Source organism: Eschrichtius robustus, chromosome 14, assembly GCF_028021215.1.
Source record: "Eschrichtius robustus isolate mEscRob2 chromosome 14, mEscRob2.pri, whole genome shotgun sequence".
Taxonomy (NCBI): domain Eukaryota; kingdom Metazoa; phylum Chordata; class Mammalia; order Artiodactyla; family Eschrichtiidae; genus Eschrichtius; species Eschrichtius robustus.
Window position 1 is genome coordinate 99,903,279 of NC_090837.1, and position 17,977 is coordinate 99,921,255.

General features: G+C 43.6%; 1 protein-coding gene across 1 annotated transcript; it reads left to right on the top strand.

The window, feature by feature from the left end:
- The first annotated feature begins 8,142 nt into the window (after positions 1-8,142).
- On the top strand, positions 8,143-10,521 carry HSBP1L1 (heat shock factor binding protein 1 like 1). Its single transcript, XM_068563732.1, has 3 exons — positions 8,143-8,218; positions 9,206-9,272; positions 10,278-10,521. Exons 1-3 carry the CDS (start codon positions 8,168-8,170, stop codon positions 10,385-10,387), a joined length of 228 nt encoding a protein of 75 aa, XP_068419833.1. The 5' UTR covers positions 8,143-8,167; the 3' UTR covers positions 10,388-10,521.
- The last annotated feature ends 7,456 nt before the right edge of the window (positions 10,522-17,977 follow it).

Sequence of the window (17,977 nt, forward strand, 5' to 3'; positions counted from 1 at the left end):
GCTGGAAAGAAGATGCAGAACGCAGGCTCGAGGTGCAGATTACTACCAGTCAGCCGAGAACAGCAGTGCTTACGCTGAGTGGTGCCCTCAGGAGCACACAGCACACACGCACGGTCCCCGTCTCCAGAAGCGCACGCTTTTGCCTGTGAACCTTCCTCATCTTTGTTTTTAACTGAGGCAAAATTCATGTAACAGAAAATTAGCTCTGTTAAGTGAACAACTCAGTGGCATAGAGTACATTCACAATGTTGTGGGAGCACAATGTCCATCTGGTTCTGGAACATTTTCATCCCCCAATAAAACCTCGCGCCTCTTAGGCAGTTTCTCCCCAGCCCCTGCCCCCTCCAGCCCTGGAAACCAGCAGTCTGCTCTCTGTCTTTATGCCTTCGCCTGTTCTGGACATTTCAGAAAATGGAGCCACACGATGCTGGCCTAGTGTCTGCTGCTTCTACCAGCATCATGTTTACACCAAGGAAGCAGGGTTGCAGGATGCTCATTCCCTCCAGGGGCCCCCTGACCCTCCTTCCTGCTCACCTGCCTGGTGGCCTGCTTTTTAAATGGTAATTAACGTGCTCGAGCTCCAGAAACGTTTCAGGCGACTTAAGTTTTCTGTCATTCACATTTCCTCAAGTATCTTACCTCTTAAGACTGTGACCTGACCAGTAGCAAAAAACCCAATTTTTTATTTGAAAAGTCATACAGTAAAGGGAAAACAGACTGTACTGAACAGAATTTTTAAATACAAAGTGTGCATTAACTTGCTACCAATCACCCAGAGGCTTCTTGTTCTTGAACGTTTCCTCCCTCCCTCCCCCCACCTTGCCTGAGAGTTTCCTGGGCCCTCACCCCTCGCTGTGGCTGGAACAAGCACCCCAGGCTCCCCAGAGAGCTGGACACTTTTGTCCAGCTGGACACTTTCTCTAAAACTCATGCAAGTGTTTCCTTGAGGTCCCTCATTGAGATTGTGATGTGATGGGGAATTCCCTGGCAGTCCAGTGGTTAGGACTCAGCGCTTTCACTATGGGGGAGGGGGCGGGGAGGGGGGGGGGTAGTGCCTGGGTTTGATCCCTGGTTGGGGAACAAGATCCCACAAGCCACGTTGTGTGGCAGAAAAAAACAGAAGATTGTGATGTGATAAAATTGTTTACCTGGAAAAGAAGCAACTTCATTTTTAACTCAGACTTCGGGTTTTCTTTTCTTCCCAAAGCAACTGTGGGCCACGGACAGGTGCCCACTGAGAGGCTCAAAAGTACCTGTGAATGCTAACATGGGGCGGGGGGTGACCAAGAGCCAGCCCTCAGCCCCAGAGTTTCTACCTCTGAGGGGCAGACAGCAAGACACTGATTTTTCTTAAGTGGAAAAAGCAGAGCTGATTTTATTTTTACTCGGCAAAGAAAGCTACTTCTTCATTGTGTATTTTCCTTGGGGTGGCTTTTGAGAGGAGTTGCTGGAGTGGTGGGGATACCAGCACTGGCACTGACCAATGCAGAATAAAAACCAGATGCTGGGCTGGTCAGAGCAAGAGTTGGGGCAACCTTGGAAGTATTAAAAAGCTTTTAAAGAAGTTTATAGCTTGGAGAGGATTCTGGGATGATGGCGGAGCAAGAAGCACCGGGAATGGCCCCCACCTGGACCACAACTGCAGGGACAGAATCTGTCTGATGTAACTAACTTGGAATCCGGAGCTGGTGAAGGCTTGCAAGTTCCAGGGGAAGCACTGGACGGTTACTGCAGGCAATTGTGGTGACTTTCAGGTCTTAGCACGTAGCACCTACCCGTCCCACCCGCAGCCACATGGCAGGAGGCCATACATGTGTTCCTGGGGCAGCTTGCAGAAGCCAGGGTGGACCAAAAGGACCTTGTCCTCCAATATCAGCAATCTGTGCTCTGATGCTGCTTCTGATGGCAGAGATGCAGCCAAAGAGGCAGGTGGCCATTGTTGTCACACCTCCCCACTTGTTGCAAACCCCTCGCCGACCAAGTGGATTTCAAGGGCGAGTGCCCCATTTATCCCCCTTTGTTCTTCTCTTTTCCCCCTTTTCAAGCCAGACATTAAAGACTAGGGCATTGAAAAACAATTGCATAGAGGAGAAAATTAGAAAGTGACTGCACATGCCTGAGGAAAGTCTCAGGAAAGACCTGAGCAGACATTAAGTTTCCACCTCAGGCTGATCCTCAGCTCAGACAACCTACAACAAGCAAAGAACAAAAACAATAACAAAAAGCATCAGACCTTGAGGAAGGGGGAGAATCTGATTTCCAGAGTTACCACATTATTGGATTCAAATGTCCAGTTTTCAGCAACAACAAAATAAAAATCACAAGGCATACAAAGAAACAGGAGAGTATGACCTGTTCAAAGGGAACAATTAATTAATAGAAACTAGCCCTAAAGAAGACCTGATGACAGATCTACTAGATGAAGACTTTAAAACAACTGCCTTAAAGATGCTCAAAGAACTAAAGTAACATGGAATGTTGAGAAAGCAATGTGTGAACAATGTGGAGCTATCAGTAACGAGGGAGAAAACCTAAAAGAAACCAAAAAGAAATTCTGGAGCTGAAAAGTACAAGAGCTGCAATGAAAAATTCACTAGAGAAACCAAAGGCAGATTTGAGCAGGCAGAAGAAAGAATCTTTCGAAAATCTATCTTATTTCAAGTTCGAAACAACTGGCAGTAGGACATTGGTCTATGTCCAAATTTGAGAAAATGAAGACCCTTTCTGCCTTTTGGGAGGTTTAAGCCAGTTCCTCCTTTTCTGTTTTCCTAAATCTGTTCATTCTGCAGTTTTGACCACTTGTTCACACACCGAAACCCCTGGAGGGCTTTAAAACCACAAATGCCAAGGCGTCCAGAGCGCTGACAAATGTTATGTGGCTCTATCGTGCAGCCAGGTCGGAGAGCCACTGTTTTAAAATTCACAACTAATACAGGAAGTCCTCATGACTCAGGATAATTGCTCCTGGGAAAGGCCACTCACTGTAAGTGGGGCCAGAATTGCATAATAAATACTTAGTGCATTAAAAAATAGTTAATTATGTTGCATTAAAAATAAAAGTTAAAATTATGAAAACATTGCAACAATTTTAGAATCAATAAAAGGAAGCAAAAAATTCTATGCTCAAATCTGTATATCCAGATCAGTACCCTGAAAGAACCCTTCTTTTCTTACAGAATTTTTAAGTGAGAATTTCAAACATACACAAAAGTAGAGATTGTAGCACAGTGAATTCCATGTATCCATCACCCAGCACCAATAACTATAAAAAAGCTCTTTTAATGAATATAAAATAAAAAACAGCACAGTCTAATCAGCAGCATTCCTCCCTTTCTTGGCAATAATGGTGCATCTTAAAATCAGCAGCACCTTAGATTTAAGGCCTTAGAAATGAAGCCATTCACATGGAATCAAAGGGGCATCTGGGCACTTCCACTGGCATTCACGCTTCACGGGATAGAACTTCCTCTTACATTCGGTCACCCTATAATCTTCTCATCTATCAAAGTTAAAATTTTACTTTTCTAATTTAAAGTTTTGTTTCATATTTAGCTGCTGCTCTTGTGGTCTGTGTCTTTGATTCCATTATGTACTTCTTACCCAGACTCTGTTTTCTTCCCCAAACTCTCATTGAAAACATCATCTACTTTCTGCAGCTTCACAGCGCACTTGAATACTCTCCTATTGTAGATTTGCAAGATGAATCGCATTCGAGAATTTTTCCCCTGAACCTAGTTCCTGAAATTTAATATCCTTAACAAAATGAATTTTTGCTGAGTGATTCTCGCTTCCATATTAATGATTTTGTCCCCCACGGATGCAGAACTAAGAATTTGATCCCTAATTAGGCAGCATAGGTGAAAAACCATTCAGGTGCTAGATGTAGAACGACAGATTCTATTTCTCCATTAGAGATTGGGTTCTCAGGGTTATCAGAGAATGTCTGAGTAGGTTTCCACTGGACCACAGAGATTACAGTTGAGAAAGACAGACACATACTAGAAAACACAAAGGGGTAGGGAAAGAGAGTCACAGGTTTCCTAGGTCCTGGAATTCTTAGCCTAGGGTTTGAAGCTGGGATGATGTACTTAAAATATATGTATATTGTGGTAGAATATACATAACATCAAATTTATCATCTTAATTGTTTTTTATTGAAGTACAGTTGATTTACAACATTGTGTTAGCTTCAGGTGTAATTTTAACCATTTTTAAGTGCACAGTTCACTAGCATTAAGTACATTCATACTGTTGTGCAACCATCACCACCATCCATCTTCAGAATTGTACATCTTTCCAAACTGAAACTCTGCACTCACTAAACACTAATGCATTATCCCCCTCTCCCCAGCCCCTGGCACCCACCATCTACTTTCTGTCTCTATGGATTTGACTGCTCTGGGGACCTCATATAAGTGGAATCATGCAATATTGATCCCTTTTATGATTAGCTTATTTCACTTAGCATAATGTCCTCAAGGCGCATCCATTTTGTAGCATGTGTCAGAATTTCCTTCCTTTTTAAAAATAAATTATATATATATATTATTTTATTTATCCATTCACTCATCCATCGATAGACACGGGTTGCTTCCTCCTTTTGGCTATTGTGAATGATGCTGCTATAAACATGGTGTACAAATATTTGTTCAAGTCCCTGTTTTCACGTCTTTGGGGTTTATACCCAGAAGTGGAATTGATTCATATGGTAACTGTATGTTTGATTTCTTGATGAATTGCTGTAGCATCCTGATTCCCGCTCTTAGGGAGCCCTCCAGGCTTCAGCCTCAGGCGTGCCCGAGGCTGTGCCTCCCCAAGGGTGGACCTGGGCCATCTCCACCAGATCCACCTGGGGAGACCCCTGTCATCCACCCCGACCTCCACCCACTCTGGGCGGGGGCCGGGGGCTTTGTTTCCACAGGTGAATCCACCTCCCCAGTGGCCCGCTGTGCACATCTGACGCTAGTCGCCCTGGTCAGGCTGTTCTGGAAGCTTGAACTGAAAGAACCTCAGGCCAGGTGGCGGCCACACAGAGAGGCCCCCCCAGGGAAGGGGCAGCACTCGCGGCTCTTTTTAGCATCTTGCCACACAAAAAAGTGGCAAGATGGCCATGCTTTTTAAAAGTTATTGTATTTCTCCAAAGAAGACATGCAGATGGCCAACAGACACATGAGAAGATGCTCAACATCGTTAATTATTAGAGAAATGCAAATCAAAACCACAATGAGTTATCACCTCACACTGTCTACAAATAATAAATGCTGGAGAAGGTGTGGAGAAAAGGGCACCCTCCTACACTGTTGGCGGGAATGTAAATGAGTGCAGCCACTATGATAAACAGTATGGAGGTTCCTTTAAAAAAAACAAAACTGAAAATAGATCCAGCAATCCCACTCCTGGGCATATATCCAGAAAAGATGAAAACTCTAATTTGAAAAGATACAGGCACACCCAGGTTCATAACAGCACTATTTACAATAGCCAAGACATGGAAACAACCTAAGTGTCCATCAACAGATGACTGGTTTAAGAAAATGTGAGATCTATATAGAGAGATATAGATATACAGAGATATAGATACTCAGCCATAAAAAGAATGAAATATTGCCATTTGCCAGCAAAATGGATGGAACTAGAGATTATTATACTAAGTGAAGTAAGTCAGAGAAAGACAAATATTATATGCCATCACTTACATGTGGAATCTAAAAAATAATACAAATGAATGTATATACAAAACAGAAACAGACTCACAGACATATAATACAAACTTATGGTTACCAAAGGGGAAAGGGAAGGAGGGATAAATTAGGAGTATGGGATTAACAGGTACACACCACAATATATAAAATAGATAAGCAACAGGGATTCACTGTATATCACAGGGAACTACATTCAGTATCTTGAATAACCTATAATGGAAAAGAATCTGAATATAGATCTAGATCTAGGATAGAGATAGAGATAGATATCTGAAGCCTTTTGCTGTACACCTGAAAACTAACACAATATTGTATACTTCAACTACAATAAAAAAGTTATAATTTTAACAACTCTATTGAGATGTAATTCACATATATATGAGATACAATCCACCCATTTAAAGTGTACAATTCAATGATTTTTAATATAGTCACAGGGTTGTGCAACCGTCGCCACGATTTGACCTTAAATATTTATTTATTTATTTATTTTGGCTGAGCCAGGTCTTAGTTGTGGCACGTGGGATCTTTAGTTGCGGCATGCGGACTTCTTAGTTGCAGCATGTGGGATCTAGTTCCCCAACCAGGGATCGAACCTGGGCCTCCTGCAGTGGAAGCGCAGAGTCTTACCCACTGGACCACCAAGGAAGTCCCCCCACAATTTGATCTTAGAATATTTTTGCCCCCCAAGAAGAAACCCCTTAACTATGGCACAGCCTCTCCCCTTCCCCCTCAACTTCCTGTCTCCGTGGATTTGCCAGTCTGGACACGTCACGTGAGTGGAATCCAACCACGTGTCCTCTTGTGATTGGCTTCTCTCACTGAGCATCATGTTCCCAAGGTTCATCCATGTTGTGTCATGTGTCAGGGCTTCATTTCTTCTTATGCCTGAATTATATTCCATCGAGAGGAGGGACCACATTTTGTTTATCCATTCATCTGTTGATGGACATTTGGGTTGTTTCTACCTTTTGACTATTGTTAATAATGCTGCTATAGACAGTTGTGTACACGTTTTTGTGTGGACATATGCTGTCATTTCCCTTGGGTACATACCTAGAGGTAGAACTGAGATTCTATGGTAACTTTATGTTTAACTTTTTATGGACCTGCCAGACTGGCTGCACGACTTTACATTCCCACCAGCGTGTGACGTTCCGACCTTGCCACACCCTCGCCCACACTTGTTATTGTCTCTTTTGATTTCAGCCATCACAGTGCATGTGAAGTGGATCTTGTGGTGCTTTTGATTTGCATTCTCCTGATGACTAAGGATGTTGGGTTTCTCTGCATGCAAGGCTGTGTTTCACACACATTCAGCAGCCAGGTGTCCCCACGTAGTCACTTGGCTGGGCTCCCGGGATGTTGGCAGGACCCAGACAGACACAGCCCTGCCCCACAGAGGGGTACAGACATGAAAACAAAGCAGGTACTTGCTAAGAACAGGGTCCTGGGACATCACCCATAAAGTGCCCCATGAGCCACAATCCAGACAGGCGTAAAGGGCACCAGAGGGAGGGAAAGTCGCAGTGAGGTCTTCCTTCCAGATCTTCGATAAAATCAGAGCAGAGATGCGAGTGTTGGCAGCCTGTTGGAGTTGGTCATAGAACATAACTATTCTTTTTTTTTTTTTAACCATGCAGCGTGCTGCTTGTGGGATCTGAATTCCCCCAAATGGGGACTGAACCTGGGCCTTCGGCAGTGAGAGCTTGGAGTCCTAACCACTGGACCGTCAGGGGAGTCCCAGAGCATAAATATTCTTAATCTTAAAGTCGACGGCAGACATGGCAGGGATCCAGAGGGATGGCCGAGCCTCCTGGATGGATGATCACAGGTCCCAGGACCGTGGTGCGAACTTGGGCTGTGTGGTGACTGCAGCCAGATTCCATCCCCACCCCTGCCTCCAGGATCCCCCATTAGACAGGCGACAACCTTGCAAAAACACGACGGGACACAGGGGAAGGGCGAGTGCCAGGGGCTGGCGAGGCTGGCGAGCCGGTGTCTCCTGGGTGCAGAGCTTGGGTCTGGGAAGGTTAGGAACTTGGTGGGGGGGGGGGGGTGGTTTGCACAACAGTGTGAACGTACCTAACGCCACCGCACTGCGCCCTGAAAAACGGCGAGAATGGCAACTTGTAGGTTGTGTGTTCTTTGCCACAGTGATAATGAAAAGGTCCTGCTCACTCTGGGCTCTGACGCAATGAAAACGAAGCCAACAGTATAGCTGGGATCGGCTGGTCCGGCGAGGTCCCGCCCCGCCCGCGACGGCCACCTGCGCCCCGCTCCGGCCTCACCTCCGCGCCCGGCTGCTCGGCCTGGTTCGGGCGCACAGCCCGGGTCGCGCGGCTGGATCCACGGCCATCGCCGCGGGAGCCGCGGGCGGCGGAGCGGAGCCGACAGAGCCACCGGCCCCGGGACCAGCAGACCCACCTGGACACCCCGCACCCCGGACCCGCGGGGACACCCCCATGGCCGCGCGGGGCCCCGAAGCCCCCAGCGGGCGCGCGCTGCGGGACGCGGTGAGTCGGACCCCGCGCGCGCCGAGCTTCGCTCCCGGGCTGGACCCCTCCCCCTCCCCCTCCCCTCCCCCTCCCCCTCCCCCTCCCCTCCCCCTCCCCTCCCCTCCCCCCCCTCCCCTCCCCCTCCCCCCCTCCCCTCCCCCTCCCCCCCCTCCCCCCTCCCACCCCGCCCAGCGCCCCGAGGCCCGCGGTCCTGCTTCCCCTTCGCCGAAGGAGCCGCAGCGCCGGAGAGGAGACAACCAGCGATCAGGGCTGATGAGTTTGCCTCGTTAGAAAGAATTGGTTAGCTGTGCACACTCGAATCCACGTTCTCCTGACCTGATTGAAGGGAAGAGCTCCTGACAGAGGGCCTTCTTCCTACGTAAAAGCAGGCTCCAGGTGGAGATCCGCCCCATATCCTGGGCTCTAAAATGGACATAACACACGGGTGCCAGGAGTGAACCGTGTCGTAAACGGTATGAGATTTAAATCTGTAAACTGTAAGGCGACGTACAATACCGCCTGCTGCCAGTCACCATAGATGATATATCCGTACGGCCTGGTAAACAATTTCTGCAACCCCAATCCCAGCTAATAAATACCCACAAGTGTAGGCGAGGCAAGAGGCCCACGGTGGGTGTGTCTGGTGATTGTCTCAGGCCTTCTTAAGAAGTCTTTGAGGAGCCCAAGGTTAATAAGATTTTCTCCTGCGTTATCTCCTAGACGTCTGATAGTTTATTGCGTATATTTAAGTGTATGATCATTTTGAGTGAATTTTTGTGAATGGTGTGAGGTAAAGGTCGGGCCTGCTTATTTAGTGAGTTATGCATTTGGCTAGCACTGTTCCAGTGCTGTTGGTTGAATAGATCGTCCTTACCCTTTGAGTGGGAAGGCCTTAACACCTTGTCAGGAATCAACTAACTGTATATATAGGTGGTTCTCTTCCATGGTGCTTAGAATGCTCTGCATCACAAATAAATATATATTCACTTGTGGTTCATTTTTCAGGCAGAAAATCTATTTCAGGAACTTCAAGGACATTTTCAAGCTCTGACTGCAGCATTAAACCTCAGAAATATCCTTTTCTATCTCATAACAAATACTGCAGTGCTTTTGGACTATTGAACTGTCATGGGCTATCTTGTTGTTTTCTGCTATTAGTGGATAATTGTTGACCTAAGACTTCCTGGTGTTTACGTCTGTGCCTTTACATGGCATCCTGATGTATTAATTACCGCTCACGGGTAATTACTTCCTGCTTGACCAGCAACACAGGGCATTTCATGAGGCAAGGATAGAACACAAGGACACACGTACGATACATACTGCCCAGTGGGGCTCTCCAGCAAGCTCTCAGTAAATCTGGTTAGACTGCTCAGTAGCGTTTATACTCCCCCAAACAGTCAGAGCCCTGCGCATGTACTGCTTAGGTCTCCCACGTAGGGTACGCTATCTGGCTCTCCTTACCTTGTTTTGTTTTGTAACTTCAGCAGCTCGGCGTTTGGTAAGCCATGGATTCAAACAGAGTTAGGTGGAATGTTTGTTTCCGGTTTAAGAAAATCCAGAAAAGGGGACACTTGCCCTAAGACTTGCCCAAGTGAACTCACTTCACACAATTAAACTCCTGCCTTAAAATGTGTGCAAATTGTTTGCAGAGAGATCCTGTAGATGGGCTCCCACAGGGAAAAGGAGATTCTGAAACAGGATAAAATTAAACAGTAGGAAAGTTTGTTTTAAACACAGTTAATTTTCATTGTATTTACATACTGATTAGAGTTTGGTTAAAACATAGTTAAACATACCAGACAACCTCATATCCCCGAATCCATGTCCACGGAAAGGGAGCCAAGGTTTCAGAACTGGGCTCACAGTGCAGAGATTAAAGGCACGTACAAACCCTCAGGGATGTGATTAATGTGCGCTGACTTACGGTGTTAGTACACGTCCACTGCCTTTGATTCCCTCATTTTAGATGCACCACAGGGCATTTTTATCAGCCCCGGTGATGCTGTTTACGCGGAGGTTTTGAGGGACCTGGTAGGTGCCCGTATTCCATGTGCTGTCCTCCTTAACCTTGTACTGGAAGAAATGGGAGGTCGCATTGAAGACTTGCAGAAGAATGTGAACGACTTGATGGTGCAAGCTGGGATTGAAAGTTCTGCTCAAGAGCAAATGGCGAGGCCTTATTAAGGCACTAAGATGTTCACCGTTTACGTATCTTCTGTTTTCATCTTGAAACATTTAATCCCATATTTGTTCACTAAGGGAGCTACTGCTTCTGCACTACATGAAAAACCTTCAGGAATAATTTTTAAAAATTCACAAATGCTCTTTTTAAAATAGAACAGAAACACTCTTTGTCATTGTTCCTTAAAAAGTGCACATTTTAAAGGAAAAACTGTTATTTAAAAACTGGATTTTGGTAAAGTACTTTTCACCCCCATCCCTCAAATTAGTTTTCAATCAAAACACAAGTCACGATGAATGAGTGCTTGGGGATGACAACTAGTGGCTTCTGTTTGAGACGTTCATGGAAGGATTTAAAGAAGACCCATGTGCATTAGGTTCTCACCCCATTTCATGAGTGGTTCCTGAGGATCCCCGCCCCCCAGAATGCAAATATTTCTTTTCCAGTGGAATTTTGCATTTCATCTTTTTTGTTTTACTATTTTATTTTTAATTTTTAGTCTTAGTTCTGTTTTTTAATTGAAGTTTTTATTGTAGTTGACGTACAATATTATATGTTACAGGTGTACAATGTAGTGATTCACAATTTTTAAATGTTATACTCCATTTATAGTTATTAGAAAATATTGGCTGTATTCCCCATGTTGTACAGTGTATCCTTGTAGCTTTTTTTATACATAATAGTTTGTACCTCTTAATCCCCTACCCCTAGTTGCCTCTCCCCACTGGTAACCACTAATTTGTTCTCTATATCTGTGAGTCTGCTTCTTTTTTGTTATATTCACTAGTTTGCTGTATTTTTTAGATTTCCCACATATAAGTGATATCATACAGTATTTGTCTTTCTCTGTCTGACTTATTTCACTTAGCATGATGCCTTCCAAGTCCATCCATGTTGCTGCAAATGGCAAATTTCATTCTTTTTTTTATGGCTGAGAAGTATTCCATTGTATATACACGTCACATCTTCTTTACCCGTCACCTGCTGATGGACACTGGGTTGCTTCCATATCTTGGCAATTGTAAATAATGCTGCAATGAACATTGGGGTGCATGTATCTTTTCGAATTAGTGTTTTTGTTTTTTTTCTGCAATTCATCTTGAAGATGCAGATAAATGCTTGGCTTCAGGTCTTGGACTGAATATGTATCTGTGTGACATACCTGGAGACACAAACCTTTTGTCTTTTATGAAGATACTCAAGCATGTTCCACTGACATAATACTCTGATTCTATAAGCACGTTCTAATTTTAGTTGAACAATTAGATGCCGTTGTTTTCCTTGCTTTCCCATTTCTCTGCCAATTGTTATCCCAAGTCAGCTGGCAGATCATCCGTGCTTATCCTGCTGAATCAGAGTGAGTTCACCTGTCAGTGACTTATTTATAAATTTCTACATCTGCTGTTCTGGTAGAAAAGGTCACTGGAATCTGTGTCCTGCACACACGAGCTGCAGATCTCGGGGAGGGCGCTCCAGTTCTGTCTGCAGGATGAATACTTAGCTCCACCCAGGGAGGTTGCGTCAGACGGGTCCACCTGCCCTGGAGCCTGTCCTCCCTCCACCCTCCAGGCGCTGAGGACCACGTTCCGCAGGGCCCCAAGCCCAGCTCTGGGCACGCTGCCAGGAAGGGGATGACGGCCAGTAACTCAGTTCCTTCCTGTCATCACCCAGACTCCAGCTGGCTGTTTTAAATTTGGTCAAAACCCACCATATACGAGGCATCAAATTAAATGGATGAGTAGGTATCAAAACTTCACTTTTTTGATGCACGTACAAGCCATTATTTAAAGCAGCATGAGAGAAGGTCAGATATCTAAAAGTGTGTTTGAAAGCTGATAATGCCTTTTAAATTAAAAGAAGGACCTGAGTGAGTCTAAATCTGGTTGGCTAAATCTGTGCTTGTTGGTTTTGCTGGGTCAAGGGTTCCCAACACAGGGCTCGTGCCGCGGATTTCAGGGGATCCGGCAAACCCCCTAAACTTGCTGTGTTCCTTCCTCCTGTGGGGAGGGAAGTCCATGACCCCCAGACGGTAGGAGCTGCTGTTCCGTATTCCAGCAGATTTGGCCCGCTGCCCCGACTCAGTAGGACATCTGAACACCTTTCCCGCTGTGAGGAAGCAGGCAGGCTGTTGTCTGAGGAGAACCTCTCCACACTGTTGATGCAAAGTAACGTTTTGTCACTTGAAGAACACGCCCCGTAAGTTGTGAATCCACGGACTCCATCTGACTAAAATGAAAATCATTTAACATTTAGGTTTTTCTATATTCCGAATTTTTCCAATGCAAAACTGTTCTAGTAATTACGGGAAAGTAAGCTAATTTTATTGATAGCTTTGGATACCAGTTTACTTAACTGTACATTAATTTATATATAAATCAATCGTTACTTCTTTCAATTTTTTTCTTACAGACTTGAAGACAGTAGACTAGTCATTTGAAAATGTGAAAAAGTGAAAACTGTACTTTTTGAGTAATAATCTGCATAACACGAGTTCTTATTTTTAGTATTTAATTTAAGAATTCATTTTAGTAAAATAAAAGATTAAAAGAACAAAGGCAATGCAATAAGAATGTAATTAAGAAGGTGATTAACCACTTAACAAAGGTGGTTGTAAAATGGCAGAACACTTTTCCATGCATACCTAATATTTGTAAATCATGGAGGAAAAGCATGAGTTGTATTAGGTCAATTTTTTTTTCCAGAATTAAGTTCTATATAGATCCTTCTTTAAAATACCACAAGCAGTTTTCCGATAGAAGTTGCCTTTTTTTTTGGCCGCTGCAGCACTTGGGATCTAAGTTCCCCAACCAGGGATCGAACCCACACCCCCTGTATTGGAAGCGTAGAGTCTTAACCACTGGACTGCCAGGGAAATCCCAGAAGTTGCTTTTTTAATAGCTGCATTCCAATTCAATAATTCCAGTCACACAGTTTTGGGGAAGACTCGGTTTAATCTGCCCAGTCCAAGCAGATTCTAACAGTATGTTCTCCAAACCAAAGGAAACCAAATCAAAGGACAACCAAAGAAACAGGTGATGCAGGAGCTCCATGATTGCTTCCTGGGACACCCTCACCCACTCCAGCCCCCACAGAGGTAGTTACCAAGGAGGTGCACAAAGATTGCACCCAAGTTTACTTTGTCAGTTAGAGGTGCTTTCAAACAATTGTTCAATTCACCTGTCTCTGAGCCAAAGTACAAATAGAGCTATGATCACCTAAAAAGGCTCTCATTGTAAAAAAATAACATTATTCCTGCATATAAAATAAATCATACTCTCTATACAAACGTCAAAATCACTCATAATTCTACAATTTAGAATTAACCACTGTCAATGCTTTTTTCTATGCAGGCACTTGATCATATTGTTTATAATCTAATATCCTGTTCTCATATCATAAATACTTTTCCCCAGGTGAAAGTTCCAGACACACTTTTTATGGTTACTAATATTCTGTTAGGTGGTTGAAATAATTTAACCATCCCCTTAACTATTCCTTGGACTTGGAGGTTATTTCTCACTTCCTTGCTACTCTAAATAATGCTTTAATGAGCATTGTTATCCACGAATTCTCTGCACATTTCACCAGGGCCGGAAGTATGACCACAGGCCAAGCACATTGAGCAGAACGCACCTAAGGAAAGAAAGGAGGGGTCCTCTCACACCCCCCACAGTGATGCAAATCCAAAGTTTAAACCCAGAGCTTTAAAATAGCATCATTTAAATTCAATATTCTTGGTGGTTGAAAATCACGATATTTCCATTTGATTATGTGAAAAATCTCAAAGCATCTTAGCCATAATTATAATTTTAGCAGAAACTGGAGCAGATACTTGAATTAAACTAAACAGATTTGAGCCTTCATCAATAATATAGAACACAATTTAAAGTCCAGGATTTTTAAGAAATTAAGTAAGTAGAAAAGAAAGCTTCTATTAGTTATTGACTAAAATAAAAACATGGATATTGTCAAAAACATACTAACTTCTTTCTAAAGAAAGTCCCAAGCTGATCCCCTTTTATTGGCTCATTTGACTGACGTCTCAATTATTCACTCAAACCACAGACATCTAGCTTTAAAGAGATTATTTGGCATTTTATAATATCATACCTGTTTCAATATCTTCCTAATGTTTTTATAAAAAATTGCTATTCTCCAGCACCCTGTTACATATATTTAAAAGAAGTGAGAATGTTTTCATAAGGAAAAGAGGGAAAGTAACAGATGGATTTACATGTACTTAAATACTCTTATTCTAATCTAAACTGGACTAACACAAAATTTTAGTAGAAAGCAGTGTATTCATTGAATACTTAAGTAAAATGGAGTTACTTCTATATCAAATCCTGCATTCATGTATCTGTTATGAAACTTATGGAAACATAAAGCTTAATAATAAAGGGTTGAATCTATAAGGCAGACGTTCTGGGTGCAGTTGACTGAAGTTTTAAATTCTCACATTTCACTTCCTTTTTTACAATTGCCCAATCTATTACCATCGATTTTTAACTCCCCCCAAATCTCCCTTCAGCCCCTCCAAGCTTGGGCAAGAAAGATCTTTTCAGAACTGAAATTCCATCACCTCACACCTCCTTCCCCAAGTAAAGCCTCCGCAGCTGCCAGCAGCCCCCTTCCCGCCCCCCCCCGCCCCCCACCCCCCGCATCCCACTACACTCTCCCCGCAAGACGAGCCCCGCTCCCTCCCACCATGGGGCCTGGCTCCTGAGGTCCCCACTGGAATGGAGTTATGCGCTTGCACACACACACACACACACACACACACACACGCCTAGTTAGCACTTTTTATATCTGATCTCAGCTTGAAAATAATTTCCTCAGAAATTCTTTCCTTGAGCGCCTGTCTGGGTCTGAAGTAATTTTATGGGATCTTTTGCTGACTATCACAGTTGTAATCTTACTTTTATGTGATCATTTGATTGTCTTCTCCACAAGGCAGCAACTGGATTGATTTTGTTCACCCCAGGTGCCCAGATGCTACTCAAACATTTTCTTTGAATGAATGAATGAATTTTGAGGGTTTCAGAATACTTTGCAATCTTTTATATGATGCTTTTTGTCCATGGAGACGTGTGAGAACTTAACCACTTTTTGAACAAGAAAACCAGAGGCCAGAGGGAGGGCTGGGGACCACAGCAGTGACTGGAGAAGACCAGCGTGACGTGGCCCCCAGAGAGCAGGGGAGGTGACGCTGAGCTCCTGGGGGAGCTGCGGTGTTCTTACAGAACCTGTGATGATAAGTGTAAAACTGCCACAGGAGAATGCTACGATCAGATGTATTTTAAAAGCCATTAATAAAAACAATGTAGGAAAAACAATTCAAAATGATACCCACTTAAAGCAAGTCTTCCAAAATGTCCTGGTCTGATTTTCAAGACCTCAGACTTTCCCAGGCAATCTGGGGAGGTCACGAGAACACCCTGCATGTTAACTGAGCAACCCAAGAAACCAAACTTTCAGTGTGGTTTTTGGAATCATCAGTGATGCGGTTTTCTGGGGTAGTTTTACACGGTAGATGCTTTGATTCTGTTGGTGCCCCAAGCTCCTCATCTCGTCCGGGCTCAGCGCAGGCAGAATAGGGCAGTCTGGCCTACAGACCCTTGGACGCCTACATAACAGCCTAGTGCAAACACAGGAGGCTGCTGATTGCTTTACTGTTTCAGATCTTGTTTTGAATGTCTTAAAACCATATGAATGGCATCATGCCGTAGTATCCTTCTGGACCTGGCTTTTCCATTCAGTAGTTTGAGATTCGCCTGTGTTGATATGTATAGGTCTAGATCAATGCAACTAACTTCAGTGTAATAGTCCTTTGACTATTTGCCATTTGTTTCCAAATGATGCTGCAATGAATACTCTTGCATGTCTGCTGTGTGTATGTCAGTCTCTCTAGTGTACCTGATAACTTACTATATTCCTGAATATATTCTGTACCTCCTAGGCTGGTTGCCTCTGTGTCAGCTGCCATGTCTAATTCCTGGACTTCGCATAAAAGCCATCCTGGGAAGGTTGGGAAACAGAAGTCATTCGATGCCCAGAGAACCAGGGGTGTCAGCATACTTTCTCTACTAGTTAATTTCAACTTGATTAAAGCAATATGCACAGCAGTGAGGTAAGGTTTGGTAGCCCTGCAGATCTAGGTTTTGAATTCATGTCCTCTGCAACTAGTTGTAACTTTGGGCAATCTATGCTTTAGTTTCCTTCTCTGCAAACTATCTACCTGGCAGGTGCTTGGAAGGATTTGAGAAAATGGCTTGTTAGTTACTTGGTTCAGGGTGAGGTAGATAGTAATAAGATATAAGCTTATTATTACAATGATAAGCTTACTACAATAAGATATAAACTTGGAATGAAGAGGCCAAATCATTATAAATTCAACAATATTGCAGTTACAAAGCACCAGTGAAAAAGATAGTTATTAAAGTCAAATGTGAATGAACTTATTACAACTTATAAATAAAACAAATTTACAATAAATATACAGTAAGTTTACAAATGTGAAGTGCAACCTTTTTGCTTGCTTATTTTTTGTTAACAGTTAATAAAGCTTTATCAATGAGAGATATAATTCACATGCCATACAATTCATCCAATTAAAGCATCCAATTCAATGATTTTTGGTATATTCACAGAAATGTACAGCCATCACCACAATCAATTTTGGAACATTTTCATCATCTCGAGAAGAAGCTCTGTACCCATCAGCTATCACTGCCCAATCTCCCCATTCACCCCAGTCTTAAGCAACCGCTAATCTACTTTCTGTCTCTTTGGATTTACCTATTCCGGACGTTTCCCATAAATGGGATCGTACACTATGTAGTAACTAGCTTCTTTTACTTACCTTAACGTTTTCAAGTTTTGAGCCTATGTCAGTACTTCATTCCTTCTTATGACCAAGTGGTTTTCCATTGCATGGATGTGCCACATTGTCTTTATCCACTCGGCAGTTGATGGACATTTGAGTTGTCTGCCTTCTTTGGCCCTTATGAATAGTGCTGCCAAAAATGTTCGTGTCCAACTTTCTGTGTGGACATACATGTTCGATTCTCTGAGATATATACCTAGGAGTGACACCCATGGGTCAAATGGTAATTCTACATTTTACTCTTTGAGGAACTGCCAAACTGTTTTCCAAAGTGACTACACTACTTTACCTTCCCACCAGCAGCGTATGAGGGTCCAATTTCTCCACATCCTTGTCAACACTTGTAATAAGTGACCTTTGAATCTATTCACACCCATTCTAGTGGGTGTGAAGTGGCATCTCCTGGTTTTGCTTTGCATTCCCTCAGCGACTAACGACGGTGAGCATCTTTTCGGGTGATTGCTGGCTACAGTATTTGTTTTGAGTAAGTGTCGGAAGTATATTATTATTATAATTTTTTAAAATAAATTTATTTATTTGTGGCTGCGTTGGGTCTTCGTTGCTGCACGCAGCCTTTCTCTAGTTGCCGCGAGCAGGGGCTACTCTTTGTTGCGGTGCGCAGGCTTCTCATTGCAGTGGCTTCTCTTGTTGCGGAGCACGGGCTCCAGGCGCGCAGGCTCAGTAGTTGTGACGCATGGGCTTAGTT

Excerpts from the sequence above, each read along its gene's own strand:
- HSBP1L1 (XM_068563732.1), top strand. The coding sequence starts at position 8,168 with ATGGCCGCGCGGGGCCCCGAAGCCCCCAGCGGGCGCGCGCTGCGGGAC. Across the intron at positions 8,219-9,205 it reads GGCGCGCGCTGCGGGACGCG|GCAGAAAATCTATTTCAGGA; the intron begins GTGAGTCGGACC and ends TTCATTTTTCAG. Across the intron at positions 9,273-10,277 it reads TGCAGCATTAAACCTCAGAA|TGGAAGAAATGGGAGGTCGC; the intron begins ATATCCTTTTCT and ends TTAACCTTGTAC.